The sequence below is a fragment of the Helicoverpa armigera genome, chromosome 19, assembly GCF_030705265.1.
Source record: "Helicoverpa armigera isolate CAAS_96S chromosome 19, ASM3070526v1, whole genome shotgun sequence".
In the NCBI taxonomy this organism is placed as follows: Eukaryota; Metazoa; Arthropoda; class Insecta; order Lepidoptera; family Noctuidae; genus Helicoverpa; species Helicoverpa armigera.
In genome coordinates, this window is record NC_087138.1 from 2,097,620 (window position 1) to 2,117,422 (window position 19,803).

Sequence of the window (19,803 nt, forward strand, 5' to 3'; positions counted from 1 at the left end):
AACTACTTTTATCTTCTATAAGAGAAGAATATTGGCCTATAGGTGGTAGGAACTTAGCTCGTAGTATTTTAAGAAAATGTGTAGTATGTATACGATTTAAAGGTAAAACACTTCAACCTATAATGGGTAACCTTCCTAATGTAAGGACAAATCCTAGTTTTCCTTTTTATTCATGTGGAACAGATTTTGCAGGTCCGTTCATGATTTCAAGTAGAAAAGGTAGAGGTAGTCGAGTATCAAAATGTTACCTTTGTTTATTTGTTTGTCTTACAACTAAAGCTGTTCACTTGGAGCTCGTTAGTGACCTTACTACTCAAGGTTTTTTAATGTGCCTTAGGAGATTTGTTTCGAGAAGGGGAAAACCTTACGAAATTTATTCAGATAATGGAAAAACATTTGTAGGGGCTAACAATGAATTGGGTAGAGTGCTTAAGTCTAGTCGCGAGGCTGTGACAGAGTATGGCAGTACTGAAGGCATTAGATTTAAATTTCGCCCTGCATATTCACCTCATTTTGGGGTATTTGGGAAGCTGGGGTTAAATCATCCAAACATCATCTTAAGAGAATAGCTGGCAACGCAGCCTTAACATTTGAGGAACTTGCAACGTTGTTCACACAAATAGAGGCTATCCTAAATTCCCGTCCCCTATCTCCTCTCTCATCCGACCCAACCGATCTCCTACCCTTAACCCCTGGGCACTTCCTAATCGGGCGGCCACTCAAGTCGGTGCCGTCCTTGCTAATTGAAAAGTCTAGAGCTAACAGATACGAGCGTATAGAGCAGCTGCGGCAACAGTTTTGGGAGCGATGGCGCCGAGAGTACCTCGCCGAACTCCAACAGAGGACCAAGTGGCGGAGACCAGACCGGGAACTCAAAGTAGGCGACTTGGTCATCCTCAAAGAAGACAACCTACCTCCATTATGCTGGCGACTAGGCCGCATAACCAAACTTTACCAAGGACCAGATGGCGTCAGCAGAGTCGCCGACGTCCTCACATCGAGAGGGACTGTCAAGAGGGCAGTCCACAAGTTTTGCATCATACCTGGAGATGACATCGACCCAAATTCAACTGCTTGATAGCTGTGCTATCAAGGCCCGGGAGGATGTTAACGCGCACACTGTGCAGGCGCGCCAAACCGATCCACCGTGCAGCACGAGAAGGGGATGCGGGACGCGCGGGAGGAGGGCCGCTGGCCGCGTCGCTTCGCCGGGGCCGCGCGCCGCACTTTTTCGCCATCGGCACCGGACGAGTGCACACGTCGTGATTAACCTAATATTTTTGTATAACGCCAATCGCCACACGTCGTAACTATGAAACCTATGTAACTAATTACTTTCTTAAGAATATAAGCAGTTTGTACCAGAGGCACGCGTCGTTTCATTCACTAGTAAAATTCAATAGTCTTGCATCCAGTTTTCCCGAGGTAATCACAGCATGCTTTTTATTCTTGACCCTTCCAGTTACAACCGCAACGGCAGAAAGAAGTTTTTCAAAATTAAAACTAATAAAAAAATATTTAAGAACTTCGATGGGACAAGAACGGCTGTCAGACATGTCACTATTGTCCATAGAGGCAGAAACTTTAGAAAAACTAAAATCATCATCAGCCATGAATGATTTAATAAATCAGTTTGCCGAAAAAAAGGCAAGGAGAGTAAATATTTAAAATTCGATTTTTATTTGTAAAATGGGTAAATTATGTGATAAATAAATATTTCTTCTCACAATATTTTTTTTCTTTTGTGAAAAATCTTTACCTCCATATAAGGGCCTCCAAAAAAATTTTTATACGGGGCCCCGACAAGGCACGCTACGCCACTGGGTATCATCATGATATTCAGAAAAAAAATTCTGATGTAATGCTCTCAGGCAGTAGTAAAACATAACTGTACTTAAGGACAAAGTTATCACTTGGGCCAGCAAACGAAATAAAACAAACTAAATAGCTTAAACAACGTTTATCATTATTTTTTACAATACATGTTCCACATGTCCGCCTCTGTTCCGCACACATATTCGCAATCTATGCCTTAGTCCACTTTTAACCACACCAGTCGCCGCATCAATCTGTCTTAAAACATCAACAGATGAGATCGGATGAGGTTCATTGTAAACTAAGCTTTTCATATGGCCCCACAAATAAAAATCCATGGGGGTCAGGTCGGGACTTCGGGCTGGCCACGGTATGGGTCCACCTCTTCCAATCCATTTGTTCGGGTAATTAGTGTCTAGCCACTCTCTGACGCTTCTTCGGTAGTGTGCAGGGCAACCGTCATGTTGATAGGGACACGGTATTGAATAAAAAGTATCGATACTGTACTCATGAGTAGTATCGATAAAAAAGTATCGTACTCGTAAAAGTATCGACACAAAAGTATCGATACCTCAAAGTATCGAGTATTTTTCTCAGACGTTCGTTAGTTTGTCAATGTTAGTCAGTAAGTATCGTCTGTACCTTCATACAGTAAGAGAAAATGAAAAAATAACAAATGGAACATATAAGATAAATGAAAACAACCTGTAAGTAAAGCCACAATTTTTTTATCTAAAATATTATAAATCCCATTCCTCCTCGGTACAATCGCTCAAGAAAAGAAGTTTGTCGAGCCTTTTTGGCGATAGGCGGTTACGGGTTTTAGTGATTGTACTTCCAGCTTTCGAAAACAATCTTTCTGAGGGCACTGAAGTCGCAGGGATCGATAAAAATTGTCGTGCCAATTTATATAATTTTGGGAAAACAACTTTCATGTCTTCCCATTGTTTCAGAGGATTCAAAGAAAGTGGCGAAACCTGTGTAGATAAATTATGGCTTATTTCATCCTTATTTTCAAACTGTGATGAAGAACTGGTTTTACTTCGCTGTTTCGTGTGAGCTAATTTCTTGTGGTGACTCCAAAAATCGTAAGTTGTTTCAAGAGAGGAATCGCTGTCATGATCGCTGCCGATAACACTAGGAGACGTTGTTATATATCTTCTCAGTTAAGAAATTGCCTTTGCACAAGCTTTAGCGTCCTGAAAATGGATATTCTTGAATCTCGGATCTAGCAAACATGACATTGCAATCAAATAATTATCTTCAATATGTCCGAATCGGCGTTCTATCTGTTTTAGGATTTCTTTTTTTACTGTATCTATTACCCTTCCATGGGGACCATCACCTACAGCCATAGGTATATTATTAATCTGCGTCTTCAAACAGTTCACCATCGGAATTATTTTACTAATGGTTACATACTGTTCACCTGATAACTCTTTGGTTACATACTCCAGCGGTATCAAAATACAAATCAATGTTTTAATATTTTGCATTTCTACAGCCGATGGTGTGGGTGGTGCTTTTGTATTTAACATCAAAATTTGATGAACTATTGGTGCTAATTCAATGTATCTCTGTAGCATATAATAGACGGAATTCCAATGTTGATACCACATATTATTATCATTTAAACTGAGTGGTAAATCTTCCAGTAATTCGGGTAAATCATTTCTTAAAAAGTTTTCATAATCTTCCCCATTTAAATTGTCAGGAAGAAAATGTGGCAAAGCACTGCAACACATAACTCCAACGAGGTATGGATACCTGTTTGACAGGGGCCACCTTGGTCTTTGAGGCCGAGTATAAACTACTGCTGCATAAGCGATATTAGAGGCGTCAGAAAATCCATGCAACTCTAAAAGGACGTAATCTAAACTCTTGCACATGGTAAAGGTTGTTTCAGGTTATTTCAGCTTTCTAGTGCTGACGGTCACAGAGATTAAGCGAGAACGGACAGATAGACATGGCTCGTTTAAAATAAGTATATCTGACTAGACTACATACAACAGATTTTGTACCTGAAAATAGAACAAGGACAGCTAACTCATTATAATTAATAAACATTAGGTACCTCCTTTAATTTCTCGATCATTAAATGATATGCTTCATTTTTTTTGTTCCTGTCGGAGTATTCCTTGCTTTTGATATTCCATAAAGCCGGCAACGATTTGTACAGATCTATGAATTGGGTTTAAAATTCTTTAGAATAATTTCTAACATCACTCATTTTTACGACGACGACGTGTACCAGGTGTACCTACAATATTTCGATATTATAATAATTACGCCGGACTGTTGCGCGGCTTGAATAACCGGCCACACGTTCAAGTAAAACCGTGCAAGTCAAGTTTGCGCAGTCCAATCTTCAGCATGTCGACGATCGCACAAGCCGCGCTTACAAGACTGCGCGAGCTACCGTCTCGCCGTCCACACGCGCGCGCTTACCTGCGCAAACAGGTTTGTACAGGCACGCTCGCAGGCAAGACTGAGCGTGTAGCCGGGCCATTAGCGTGCCTTTTTTGAAGATAGAGATAGAGATTAGATTTCCTGCACGTAATGTATCTACACCTTTTTACTTATAATATCAATTCTTGTAAGCTATAAATTTTATTATCTTGGTAAATATGAGTATTTTTTGTTTACTCAACAGGTGTTACTCTTCATCACTTCCCAAATCCTGAAACAAGTACTGAGAAATTAAAAAATTGGGGTTTAAATATAGGTGGAGACATTACTGAATTAGATGCTAATGTTATCTTTCGAAACAGACGGGTCTGCAGTAGACATTTTGAAGATATCTATAAGTATCCAACAAATAGATTAAGCAGGATATCAGTTCCTTCACTTCATTTGACATCAGGTAACTATATTATCTATCTACTGCTGTTGAACATAACTATTAAACAGCTCTACAGGGGGTCAGTAATTAATGGCTTTTCCTATAATGTGTTATATAAAGAGGAGCCTGTTCAGCAAATATACATAAAAAGGAATATCAATATCTAATTATGCATTTTTTTAACAAAAGTGTAGTAGCAATTACCGTAATATTATATAGTTTTATGGTTAGAGGAATACTTAAAAAGTATAACCAACCTCTGGCCTATTATTTTTGCAGTGGAAGTACGAAAGCTACGAAGTTAAAGGCACATATAAAAGATGTTATAAATAACATACAGCAAACAGGCTTAACAGTAGTTGCGACGATTTGCGACCAAGGTGCCTCCGGTTTGTCAGCCATAAATTCGTTACTAAACGACAAAAGAGCATAATTTAATAAATAATTGCGAGTATAGAGAAGGCTTCTTCGAAATTGGAGACAGGAAAATTTTCCCTATTTTTGATCCGCCACACCTAATAAAGGGGGTGAGAAATAACTTGCTCACAAAGAATTTAACATTTAATTTAAAAGGCAAAGCACGCACAGCCAAATGGGACCATATAATAGCCTTATTTACAAGATGCCTAGGTAGGTTACAGTGGTATAAAATTAGTACCCAAATTATCAGCACACCATGTGCTACCAGAGCTAATACCCAAAATGAGGGTAAAACACTGCACTCAAGTGTTTATTAAATCTGTTGGAGTCGCACTTGGATGTATGGCAGGTATGCATCTTATAACAAACTTTGTACTGTGACAAGATTTAGAGTACATAAGTGTTCTTCTATTAAGTATTTGAGACTAGCAGGCCAACCGTTACTAGACATGCAGACACTAGTGTCTAGAATGGTCTATCAACCTCCACATTTTCAGTCCAGTTAGATTGCTTTTCATATAAAAAGAGAAACTGAATATTTATGTAAGTAATATGTGTTTCTCTACTTTACAGAATTAGGAGCACTTGAGAAGGAAAGCACTGAAACAGCTGTCCTGCTAATATTTTTCGACGACCTGTTCGATAGCGTGAACGAAAGTTTCAGCACTGTTAGAAACGGAAAGGTGTACAGAAGCGCCGTCACCGCGACATCGCCGCATCACAAATTATGGAACTATAGCATTCCAATACTAAAATCAATGAAATTTGTCAATGCCAACAATAAAGGAGTAGTGCCGTCTTTATCCAGCTAGATAAAGACTATAGAAAATTTAAAAAAAAAAGATAAATATTTACATTCCAAAGGTGTGAACTCCCTATTACTGCGCCATTTTAATCAAGATCCTATAGAAAATTTCTTTGGAGCAATTAGAGCACATGGGTACAGCAATATTATACCCACAGCAACAGCATTTTAGGGAGCTTACAAAACTTTCATAGTTAATAATATAACATCTTCACATTCAGTAAGCTCTAATGGCGAAAAGGATGATAATGTTTGTCTAAAATCATTAAAATATTTTATTATAAACCATGGAGACAATAATTCTCCTACTGAATGTGAACATCAAATAGAAAATTTACACTTAAATATGGAAATATTAGATACAGAAGTACTTTAAAAAAATAAGTCTCCCATGGATCTTGAAAAATGTGCAGCAATAGGTTATTGCTGTGGATGGATAGCACAGCTAGCTAAAAAAAATGTATACAAAAGCTGTGCGGTATGTAAACGTGACTTAGAATCGGAAGAACAGTACAGCTTTCATCAATATATTAAGGCCAAAGAATATGGCAGCAAAAAATGGTTGTGCTATCCTACCAGGCCTCTATTTGACTTCTTTGCTCAAGTTGAAAATATTTGTATGGAAATACTTAAAACAGAAGCAAAAACAAAACACATATCGTCACCGGAAAACCAATACTACTTAAGCGACAAAAGGCCGTTTTACAATAAAGACGTTTAAAGTTTTTTTTTTACAAAACCGTGTCTAACTTTTTTTCTAATGAAGTAATTCAAAACACAGTAAAGGCAAAAAATAATTGTGCCACTATTATCTACGTACTGGAATCAAGATATTCTGCATATTTAATGTAATTCAGGAGATAGCTGTCACTTAAGTACATATGCTCTGCACACTTCTTAAGGAGAAAGTACTTATCTTCATAATAATTTTAAAGTGCAGTTATCGAAAAGTACTGACAAGTCACGCCCTTTCAAATGTTTGAAGGGAAAAAGTACTAACACGTATTAAAGGTTGAGTAGTCGCCGGATAGAAGTACTTAAACGTTATAATATGACTTAATACCGTACGGAAAAGCGATGTATATAGCATTAAAATTTGGTATCACTGTGATGCCAAAAAAACTTATGTAGAAGATATATCATTTTAAATTTAAATATTTTTGCTTATCAGACATATACAACAATAAGTAAGTGTAAATCAATGGTGGCAGCGAATAAAATAAATGAGAATACTACTGTAATTCCTTATTTGAATTCGACCTCATGTTTTAACTCTATTGCTTGGTAATAATAAATAAATACAGCTTGCTTAGTAATCGTTTTTTATTGAAAAATTAAAAAAAAAATCGACAGTATTCTTGTCACAATACCTGTAAGTATTCAAAAAAAAACTAATATAGGTAATTAATTCTGCATCTTTTTTTTTTAGCCTAATTATCGTCCCACTGCTGGCCTCAGGCCTCCTCTCACACAGAGAAGGATTGAGGAAAATAATCGGTAATAACGGTGTTAAAAATCTACAAAACCTATAATTATTGTTATTAGTAAAATGTTTCGAAATTAGGTATTGTCTTCAACATCCGTGTCTTGAAGTGTGTCTTGAACATTAACGGCATAAGGAAAATTTTCGTATTCATAGTGATACATTTCAGGAATTATCTTTGATGTACAAAGTTTTCCACAAATCTTGGTATTTCTTCTTTGATATAGGCAAACGAGTTTTGTAAATGTTTTTGAGTTGTATATTTTTGTTTTTATTTGTTATTTCTATTTCTTCTACTGGACCATCTGTCGCCATCGTATATTTAATTGCAATTTTCTGTGCCTCAGATTTTTTAAATGTCGTTGTACGTACCTGCAAATTAATTCAAATATAATTAGGTTGCAATACATAGTCTAACGGGTATAACGCAAAAAGTAAACATTAGAATTACCTTCGATATTTTCCCCGTCAAATTTCTACAACATCCCAACCATAAAAATCCTTATGCGTTAATATTTCCACATGGTAAGGCTTAGGATTCTTTCGGGCTAGAGTAAAAACAGTTGCCCATTGTGAAGGTGCCCAAATGATTGTGTTTGTTACGCTTTTTTCTATTACAGAATGCATCGAATCAACTGGCATGTAACTATCTAGAAAAATACGCTCATATATATATATATTGATCCTGGCCGATTTCGGCCACAGCGACTTGGATCTGCGCTTAATTTTGAGAGCTTCGCTGGTGTGCTCTCCAGTGACTGACAAAGCCAATTTTTGCAGTGAATGTCCGTCCACATTCACTGCAAGTCAGCACTCCTCCGATATAGGTGTATTGTATGGCCGCGGGTGGTCGGGCCTTCAGCTCATCTCGCCTAGCGTCGAGCTGTTCTCTCCGCCGGCTCTCAAACTCGCACACCTTGTCCTTAATAGTCCGCCTCCATTTGGTCCTATCTGCCGCCATAGCCTCCCAGTGTGACGGATCTAAGTCACATCTCTTCATGTGGCGTTTCAGCACATCTTTGTACCGCAGACGTTGACCACCCTGCTTACGCTTGCCAGTCTCCAGCTCTGAGTAGAAGACGCGCTTTGCTACTCGGGCATCTGACATTCGGGAGACATGACCAGCCCAGCGCAGCTGCCGACGCATTAGATAGGCCTCAATACCGCTGACATTAGCGCGTCTAAGTACTTCCGTGTTACGAACACGGTCCGACCACTGGATGCACATAATGTCACGTAGGCATTTTAGATGGAATCTATCTAATGTCCGAATATGCTCGCGGTATAGACACCAAGTCTCAGAGGCATATAGGAGATTTGGCAGAACTATTGCCATGTACACAGCTACTTTTGTAGAGAGCTTTATGTCATGTGAGCGGAACACCTTGGCACGAAGTCTACCAAAAGCTGCAGCAGCTGCTCCTATTCGGCTGTTGACTTCGTTATCAAGGAGACACCTGGATGTTATGGTGCTGCCAAGATATTTGAATTGGTTTACTTGCTTAAGCGAGACATCTCCGAGTCTAATGTCAACTGGGGCACTGTTCACAGTATCAAGTGCCATGACTTCGGTTTTCTTGACATTTATCTTCAGGCCAAATCTGCTGCATGCCTGCAGTAGTCTCGACATAAGCCTCTGCAGCCCATCTGGGGATTCCGCCACAAAACATAAGTCATCTGCATACATCATCTCAGTGATAGTCGCGTGAGACACTCTTGTGCGAGCCTTGAGTCTATTTAGGTTGAAGACACCACCGCCATCGGTACGAAAACAAATACGGATACCTTCGGACAGAGTCTGCAAGGCTTCCCGAACGACAACTGCAAAGTACAGGGCAGGCTCATATAAGGATAGGCTAAAGTATTTTAATATAACTTACCCTAGACAAACGCAGACGTCTGAATGACGCAATGTTTGTTTGCAAGGTTTTGGCCCATAAAATTGACTGTCCGCCAATATTGAAAAAAATTGGCTTCCGTGCCCCCTCGAGAATTCCTCGCAGTCCTATAACACCACTATGTCCTCCAGAGAAGAACTGTTCTGGGTGCAAATTCTCCCTACGCGAGGTTTTGCGGGGTTGTTAACAGCTGCAGTGACCGTATCGACCTCCACTTTGATGGATTGGGAAAATTGAAAGCCAGCTTTCACAAGTATCTCTCCGATCACTGAGCTCCTTTCCCTTCCCGCATTGTCTCGCTGGGAAGGATTTGTTATAAAATTGTTATCTTATAGTACCTACCTAGTGTTTAATTTCTTAAATTTATTTTGTTATCTTTTTATATACCTATAAGTATTTAAAATTGTAAGTTACGGCAACGATTTGTGTGCATGCAGTGTTTACCTGTAAGTGGTTGTTACACTTTACTCTTATTTGTTGCTTGTTTCTTTGTTTGTGTCAGTGTATACAATTGTTGGTAAACCAAAATAAATAAAATAAAATGACCAGGCAAAAGATAATTCATCTGAATGCTGGCAATGTTTTTGCAATTTTGCAGACAAATATGAATGCATGCAAGAACTATTTTATTTTTATTTTATCCGGGACAAGCGTCGCTATACAGGGTGGTCAAAAAGTCGTGGATCAAACGAAACAGGAAGATAAAGGAGATAATTTTCAACAAAAAATCTTTCTCTAGCAGGGCCAGAACTTCATTGCACAGAAAGATATGAATTATTTTTGTTTTTTCCATGAAACTATCAAGATTTTTTACAATTTAATCAGTAAAAAATTAAATTAATTAAGAACAATAAAACAAAAGGTGTTGTATTATGACTTGATTATGTATCAATAGTACAAAAATTGTATTGCAGCTCTTGGTATCAAACTTACCGAGCAATGATTTTTTTTCCGTAAATAGTGAAGGATTTCAAAAAATTACTTCTCACTTTAAAAGCACCATTTGAAAAAAAAAATGTATTACGGAAAAATGACCCTGTTTTAAAAAAACTTGCTGGTTTAATGCTGATTCAAATGAGGTATAACACTTTAGTCTTTGATCTTTAGTTTTGGTTTTATGGTCGTTTTTTCATTAAATTAGTCTTATTATTAAATTTATTAGTTTATCATAAACTGCTAGTTTTTTGTACGTTGGAACGCTAGAACTGTTCTGTTCTTGTCACACTTAGGATTTATGACATGGACAGACACTCTTTCACATTATTAACCATTTAATCGTTTTTTTAAGCATTCATTCGTTCAGGTAACGATTTATCTTTTCTAGGAAACAAAAGGTTCATGACAAGTCGGTGAAAACAGCCGATACAAAGAAATTGTGCCTCTCTTTCACACTAATCATTTAACCCTTTGTCGAAAAAGGTCAGAACGCTCATCTTGACTTAGGTAGTAGAAGGTGGAGCAAAACGAGGGGGTGGAAGCGCGTGAGCATCTTTCTTTGTTTAGTTTCTCACTCACTTTCAGCCTGTGACGTGTGACACGTATAATTTTGTGATTTAAGTATTGTGACTCGCGCTTATTTTTGGACTTGTGATCGATTGCCTACCTGTGACCTACGTTTCGTTTATGGACTTGTGATAGGTTAACTATCTGTGACCTGCGCTGTGTGAATCGGATTTTGTGATCGCTGCGGATTGCCTGGATAAGCGAAAGATGGCTGCTGCGAGGAGAGCATACACCCAACGGGAGTATGCAGAAATGCATTACCTCTATGGTTTTTGCGACGGCAATGCTCGGGCTGCGGCCAGAGAATATCGACAACGCTACTCTAACCGAGACCGTTTCCCGGACTACAGGGTCTTTATGCGCGTGCATAATGCGTACATGGAGGGAACCTTACCCGGGGAGCATGCTGCTAGAACAGGTAGACCAGTAGTACGATTTGACAATGAAGAGCAAATATGAGACAGTTAAGATTGAACCCTGGTATTAGCCAACGCCAAATGTCAAGAAATCTCGGGATACCACGATCAACGGTCCAGCTTATCATTAAAAAAAATAATTATCACGCATACCACGTGCAAAGGGTGCAAGCTTTACTGCCAGCTGACTATGAACCTAGAGTGAGGTTTTGCAGAGAAATGCTTAGAAGACACAGAGAGGATCCGCAGTTCTTCAACAAAGTTTTATGGACTGATGAGTCAAATTTTAGAAGAATGGGAATTTTTAACATCCACAATTTACACTTCTACTCCAGAGTGAACCCACGTATAATCAGAAATGATAGATTCCAGCACCTGTTTGGTATAAACATGTGGGCTGGAATAAATTGACCAGCAGCTTGTACTGCATGAAATGCCACCAAGGCTGAACGGTGCTGAGTATTTGCATTTTTTGCAAAATAATTTGAACCAAATTCTGAACGAAGCTGAGATTCCTGAAGATAGAGTGGCGGAAATGTGGTTGCAGCAAGACGGCGCCCCGCCTCATTACGCTAGAGCAGTTCGAGGACATTTGAACGAGCGCTTCCCTAACCGGTGGATTGGACGAGGCGGACCTATTGCATGGCCACCCCGGTCGCCCGACCTTAACCCCATAGACTTTTTTGTTTGGGGCTATTTTAAAGAAATAGTGTATCAAGGAGAGAATAACACCGAACAAGAACTACGACAAAAACTCGAGTTTGCTAAGTTACAGATTTGTAATAACAGAGGTGCATTCCGCCGATTACGCGCGAATTTTATTAGGCGGTGCAGATTGTGTATTAATGTCAGAGGTAGGAACTTTGAACATTTAATGTAAAAAATTGTATTTAATAAAAATTGCTTAGGCATAATTGTTGTTTCTAATTATTTTCTAATATTTCCTTTAAATTTACCATTTTATTTTTGCACCTTGATTTGAAAAAACGACCATAAAACCAAAACTAAAGATCAAAGAGTAAAGTGTTATACCTCATTTTAATCAGTATTAAACCAGCAAGTTTTTTTAATACAGAGTCACTTTTCCGTAATACATTTTTTTTTCAAATGGTGCTCTTAAAGTGAGAAGTAATTTTTTGAAATGCTTCAAAATTTACGGAAAAACAATCATTCCTCTTTAAGTTTGATACCAACAGTTGCAAAACAATTTTTGTAGTATTGATACATAATCGAGTCATAATACAACACCTTTTGTTTTATTGTTTTTAATCAATTTAAATTTTTACTGATTTAATTGTAAAAAATCTTGGTAGTTTCATGAAAAAAACAAAAATAATTCATATCTTTTTGTGCAATGAAGTTCTGGCCATGCTAGAGAAAGATTTTTTGTTGAAAATTACCTCCTTTATCTCTATGTTTCGTTTGATCCACGACTTTTTGACCACCCTGTATAACAAAAGATGTCTGACTGACCCTCGATCGTCTACCATCTTGATGTATTTTTCTAGGATGGTGCACACTTCATTAGCTCCGCACTTGCCTTCTGTCTCAGTCCAAGAATAACAATAGCCTTCTCTAGTTCTGGACTCATAAAAAGTAAGATTATATACAGCCAATTTTCGACTGTAGTATAATAACATACTTTGGCCATACGGCGTGTTCAGAACTTTCTGTAAATCAAAGGACACGCAAAGTATGTTTTCATCCTGAATTTTCTGATGTGCTTGAAATCTTTCATAAGTTTCTTCTTTGTCTTTAAGATGAGCCAGTTTTTCTTCTTCTCTTTGTCCATTATCTTTTTCTAAACGCACACACTTAGCACATTTGTCTTTACGCGGGATCGATTTTTCACAGACGAAATGAAAAATAACGCTCATAGGCACTACTTGAAAAACATAGGAAGGCCAAGAAGGGGGCGCTGAAGTAGTACATGTTACAATGTGTAACATTACATTTTCAGTCATCCTAGTGACCAATAATGTCTGCGCCTTGGCATCTTTATTTTCCCAAGCAGTTCTCTCAGTGGGATCTTCAGGTTTTAAAGCTCTTCCTTCGACAATATCTAGCCAGCCTTGTCCTCGTAGCATAACTGTCGTTTGAAACTTCCAGATATTCCAATTGTTAGCTCCTTCTAGCTTCATCAAGCCATTATTAGAATTCAAATTTATTTCCATTTCGCTGTCCTTCCTTGCGACGCTCGTCGAACAAGTATTTTAAGTCTAACTTCTTCACGTGGCCGTGCAAACTTAACCTCACTTTCTTCGAGGCGCCGCGCCGGCTCGCGAATATTTTACTAAGTTTTACTTCCTGTATTATTTAATTTATTTTATACAGCTATGTGCCTGCTGGGCCTATAACCTGTCGTAATAAAATCCTACTTATATTATAAATGTGAAAGTTTGTGAGAATGTATGGATGTATGTTTGTTATTCAATCACGCAAAAACGGCTGGACCGATTTGATTGAAATTTGGTATGTAGATAGGTGATACCCTAGATTAACACATAGTCTACTTTTTATCAACACACCACGCGGGCGAAGCCGCTGGCGGAAGCTAGTAAACAATACAGTAATTTAATCAGCGAAAAGTATTTTATTTATTAGCATAACGAATGAACCACAATACAGTTTTTGGGTAAGAGAGTTGACAGCTCAAAGTTGCCAATAGACAAAACTTAAAATAACTCTATGGTGGAATTACATTGTAATTATACTTAATATTTTTAACATGCTTAATGTTCACCACGTTCTAATATAATTGGTACCCAGGTTTCTTGGAGGCAAAGGCGTGGCGAACTCTCGAAACAAATTCTTCCCAGGTTTTCACCTGTTCCTTTATGCCATTCCACCAGGTAGCTGCCTCTTCTCTCAAAATTAATGGAATGCTCATCAGGGATTTGTTCCACAGACTTGAACACTGAAACTGCAGCCAGAAAAGATTCCACAGTTTCTGTGTCCCTAGCACCATTAAATGTAACCTTACAGGTGGTAAAAGAACCCCGTCGCTGTTTATTACAACCAATTACTGACAGTAACTTTTCAAATTGCTCGGTTGACAAACTCATGGTGTTCAGAGGTTCTTCTTTTATTCTTCTTCTACGTGTTCCTTGTTTTGGGCTAGCCAGCTTTCGGGCCCCACGGTGGGCGCCAGATTGTAAAGGGTCTTAAATGAAACTTGGGGTGAAACTTCAAGGCAATTTATTTGCTTACAAAGGTGTAAACATTAATTCTACACTCGTATGACTACACTATACGGATCGACGCGTGGTACGGTCCCGGCCAGTTCGTGTCGTGACGTCACGAAACAAGCAGGATACGTCACCACGGGGCGAGCGGGCCGGGGCGACTCAGGCTAGGCGGGCTCTTCCAATTAGTGGATACAGCGGCGCGCTAGCGCAGAGACTGCCGATCGATTTTTTTTTTGTTATGGCATCTCGCAGTTCAGCCTAGGAGGCCGTGTACTGCTTAACCGGACCTTTCCCTGTAGATGCCTAGAATTTAAGGCCTCCAGCCAGGGGCGTAAAACAACTTATAAGCTAAGCGACTGCGCTAAGGGTACCCCCTGCAGGGTCGGACCTCGGCTTAGAGCGTCGCTGGGGAGGCAGCAAGAGGACAGGCTGGATCATATGATCATTATTCGGTCGGGAGGACAAAGAACGGGACGTCGCGGCGGACCTCGGGGGTGAGTTTTGTGCGAACGCGGTTTGTGTTTGTGTAGAGTGCTAGTGAGTTTACTACTCTCTTGGAGGACAGTTATCTCATCGTCGGGTTCTAGGAGGGCGGGGGCATATCTAGGGCGGCGAATCCTACTGATGCGGGAGGGACTATAATTACTAGCTGACACGATAAGTGAGTTATCGTGTTTCTCAGCGCGTTCGTAGTACCGTATGGCGGCACGCTTCATATACTGGCGGATGGTAGGGATTTTTAAGTCGAGATGAAGAATCTCATTTCGAACATAATAGGCAGCTCCTGTGATTTTCCGTAAAATACGTTTTTGAAGGGCCTGCATTCTGTGAAGGTGGCGATGTTTTGCCTGTGCGAACACTGGGCAAGCATACATCATGATGGGCTGCCGATCGATGGCTCGGTGGCCCCTTATAAAGGTGGCGCGGCGAGCTAGTGTGCGTCTGTGTCCAGTCCCGACACAGTGTGAGTGCGCACGCGCGCGCGGCCGTGCCTTCGGTGGTGCTACACTCCTGATACACAAGTAATTTAAGCTATCGGGAGCCTTTGGCATCAGCGATGACTTCGACTGCAGTAATAGGTCAGAATTTGGCTGCATAGTTTCTGGATCATTTTCTTCTACCCTTTTATTATTTTTCATTGCTTTTCCTTTCTTTGGTTGAGTTGATACATCCTTAAAAACGCCTGAAGAGACCGATTTTTCCGGTGAGACATTTAGTTTCTTGTTTCGTATTTTTTTTATTTTGATCAGGACTGCGTGTCTCCTGTAGCCAGTGTAATAGTGCATTGTCAATAGTATATGGCATCACCTTTTGATTTGAGCCTGGCAGTTTACTAATTACTTTATCCGGATTTAATGGTGCAATGCCAGTACTTCTAAATGCACTGATTATGTTGTGTGTTTTTTCGTTAGGTTAGGTTAGGCGTATTTAAAGAATGGAAATCAACTGAATTATTTACTATTAATAATTATTTCTTATTTACAAATTATCACTTTTATTTACATGTAGGTATTAAAAGGCTTTACCTGTATTGCAGCAACTGTTCAAATTGCCTACCACTTTGTTGGATACACAAACGAGCACGTTTTTGAATATTGTTTTTTAGTTTATTTAAAGTCACTCTGTCTTGTTTCACAACATCGAAAGCAGCAATTATTTTTTGTTTTAATTGTTCTACACTGCGTGCTTCTTCGGTGTCTTTTCACTTCAGACCACAAAAAAAAGTCTAATGGTGTCATGTCCGGGCTACGAGGTGGCCAAGGCACGGGGCCACCTCGCCCGATCCACCTGTCACCAAATTCGCGGTTTAGGTACTCTCGCACTGATCGGAAATAATGAGCGGGACAACCATCGTGTTGGTAATACGGATCTCTTAGATAGCTGACAGGTACATCTTCCAATAACTCGGGAATTACGTTCTGTATCATATCTAGGTACGTTCCACCGCTGAGGTTTCCCTGAATAAAAAGAGGGCCAGTTATTCTGTCGCCTATAATTCCAGCCCACACATTCACACTAAATCGGATTTGGTAGGAATGTTCCCGGATTAGTTGTGGGTTGTTTATTGACCACCAGTGCTCGTTGTGGATATTGAACATCCCAACTCGGGTGAATGTGGACTCATCGGTCCAGAGAATGTTGGTGGTTGGATCTTCCATAAGCCAGCGACACAATACCATTCTGGATTCAGGGTCAGCCCCGTATAAGGCCTGTGCTCGTCGGTAGTGGTACGGGTGCAATCCTTCCGCTTGTAAAACTTTCCCAACATAGTACTTGTTGACTCCGAAATGTCTGGCAGAACAAAGAACATATTTATTTCAATTTTTCCTCCATTTTGTTTGCCCAGAAATCATCATCTTTGGGAATCCATTCTGTCCATAGAGGTCGATCCTCTCTAGTCCAAATTCCAAAGAAACATTTCGATCTTTAGGTTATATGCAATTGCCCCTGTATTTGGTAATACCAATCGTGTGATTTGTTTATAACCAAATCTCCTTTATTAATTTTTATAAACGACCTCGATGGCGCAATGGTCACCATGCCGGACTGCCGAACCTGAGGCCCCGGGTTCGATTCCCGGTTCGGTCGACTTGTGTGTGTTGAGCATGTTTGTTGGCCGTGGTCTGGGTGTTATATGTAGTTTATCAGTTGTGTTAGCACCCATAACACAAGTTAATTAATAACTTACCATGGGGCTAACCGACCGTGTGTGAAAAATGTCCAGACATTATTTATTATTATTTTGGGGTAAACATTTCTGTTTCTTAGCCATTTGGCTAGTTTTGACTGCATTTACGGGCGGGTGCCAAGTAAATGCAGCGTGTAGTGTGTTATTGTGGTGTTATTTCATGTTCGTCCAATTGCATGAACTTTCTTACTATTCGGCACGTATTGAGGATTGCGGCTTTTTGAAGTTGGATATAAGTGGAGTCTTTAAGGTCTATTAACTTGAGGCTATGGTGGAGGTGATTGGGTATAACACCCGTGGTGGATACGACTATGGGAACTACGTAAACTTTATCTTGCCGCCAGATTCTGGTTACTTCTTCTTTGAGCTCTGCATATTTAGTAATCTTATTATTATTTTATTATTATAAAACTTTATTTTTTTATTTTCTACAACTTCTTTTACATTTTTTTGGAACGCTGTAATATTTGCTTTCGGGCATTTGATTTCGACTATAGTGTCAGTTCCAATCAAGCCGTCTTTGCAAAACATGTCTTTTATCAGATTTAATGGTCATTAAACACACTTTCAATTGATACTAATATTAATTGGGTTTAATGTACTCATTGCGGGCGGGATATGTTTTAAACTTATTATTGAAGAGGTGAGATTTTTGTGACGCCGAGTGTATTAATATTTATTATGTTACTAAATCTCGCTTTTCTGCCTATCTATCCATAAAAAAAAACAACACGTTTATTTCATACAAAAATGCCATTTTAATAAAAAATGAAGCAAAACGAAAGCAATAGATGAAATTGAAAACAAAACAAACTTTTTAGCTTTATAATAGAATGTAATTAATGAAATGGATTAGCGCCATATCTTTTTAATAATTCTAATAAAATTGTATGACATGTTTCTGTCTTATGCGATAATAAGGCAAACCCTAAATTTAGGAATTTATTTGTGCCATTTTCTGTTCAAGTCCCGACCTGCATCACGTGTGCTCGCGTGTGGGTTATCACTGAAGTAATCCAGCACTCGTTCGTTAAGGTCACTAGCGATCGGTGGCCTGCCTGTATCCGCTTGATGAGGTCGAAACTGCCCATTGTCGAGTAAGCGCTGGTACATAATACATGGTAATTTCGTAATTTTTCAATACAAAGTTGTATATTAATTTCGCCACGATTCAATTGGCTTATGATGTCTGATTCTTTTTTGAAGTTTTATTCTCTCAGGACTTTTAATTGAAATATACTGAACTATTGAAGTATTAGAAAAATTAGTATAAGTATTAGTACGTAAAGTATCCAAAAACATTGCAATGTTTGGTTTAGGTTAGTTTACAATTCTGTTAAAGAGTTCCATGATTCGATGGCATTATTTGATTGATGACACACATCAAAAAATGACCATTTGGTTGAGAAATAAGCATTTTCATCTAACCAAGTACGAATAAAATAATCAATGAATTTAGTTTTATTTTTCAGGTTCATTTTCTGATTAAATATATGTATAACCAGCCATCTGATCTATATTCTCGAGGTACATATGCTAGAGCCATGCAACGTTTAACATGCATTTTATCAATTAATGATTTATCCATACCTAACTTCTTTGCATTTCTTCGTAAAGACTTGGAAATGAAATAAACAACCTTGAATGCGTGCGTCAGGAAATATTTTTCTAAGGTAAAAAAAATCTTGTTTTTTTCTTGTTTGTTCGGTAGTAAAGCGTATATGGCTGGTAAAATATTTGTATGTTCATGGGTTCTTCCCAAATCTATATGTAACGCGTATACTTGCAAAAATGGCGGTACGCAGCTTTTGAACGTCCCATCGCAGAAAACGCTTTCTGCTGTTTCAATATATTTTATAACATTTTGGTTTGCAAAAAGTGTAATTCTTGTTTTCTTATATCCATAATCAGCAAACCTCAAATCTTCGTAGCATGGAGGAATAATAAGATCTGTAACTTTTTGAATCTCATTTTTTTTATCTGTAGTGATATATTTATGTGTCGATAGAGTCTTTTCTTGATATTTTTAAAATCGCGAACTTTTTGTATGAGATCATATCCAGCATTATGCAAGTCCGAAACCATTTCACCATAAATTTTTGGTATAGTTGTGAGCTCTTTCTCCCTTACACGCATATACGGTAAAAAAAAAAACAAACAAATGTGTATATTACTTTTAATAGTTTATTAGGGTCTCCTTAAAAATAAAATAGTCAAATAATAATATTTATTATTTATTCAGTGTTTTTCAGCACGGGACATATGTGTCCCAGTATGCGTCAAAGGTTGTCTTATAGACTAGTTTGAAACAATTATCTGAGATCAATTTTACGTGTAATTTTGTAATAAAATTACTATATAAAATGGTTATTAAAAACAATTTCTATCTGACGTAAAACATAGGTGAACGTTATACGTTGAACAGGTGTTGTTTGTTCGATGCTTGACACGAGATTTAGCACATTGTACACATCTTTTTCTTGTATCAGCCTTCATCATAATATGCGAAGGTGTCCTCCGATTTTGCGCATAACCAAGTCGCTTTTTTGTCATTACTGCCGATGGAAGAGCTCTTTGACGAAAAGAGAAGTTTGCAATGAGCGAACGAGCTACAACTTGACGAAATTCAAGGCTAGAAAGTAAACTTCCTTCAATTTGCTTATTCTCATGCAATATGCTATAAATAGTATAGGCATTATTCATAGCAATATCAAGTAAATCAAAGAACAATCGCAGATAGTATT

General features: G+C 38.6%; 1 protein-coding gene across 1 annotated transcript; it reads right to left on the reverse strand.

Moving 5' to 3' along the window:
• Positions 1–1,622: 1,622 nt before the first annotated feature.
• On the reverse strand, positions 1,623–3,865 carry LOC135118179 (zinc finger BED domain-containing protein 4-like). Its single transcript, XM_064039437.1, is given in 1 exon segment — positions 1,623–3,865. A coding segment is annotated over 1 exon segment (654 nt). The 5' UTR covers positions 3,210–3,865; the 3' UTR covers positions 1,623–2,555.
• Positions 3,866–19,803: the final 15,938 nt, after the last annotated feature.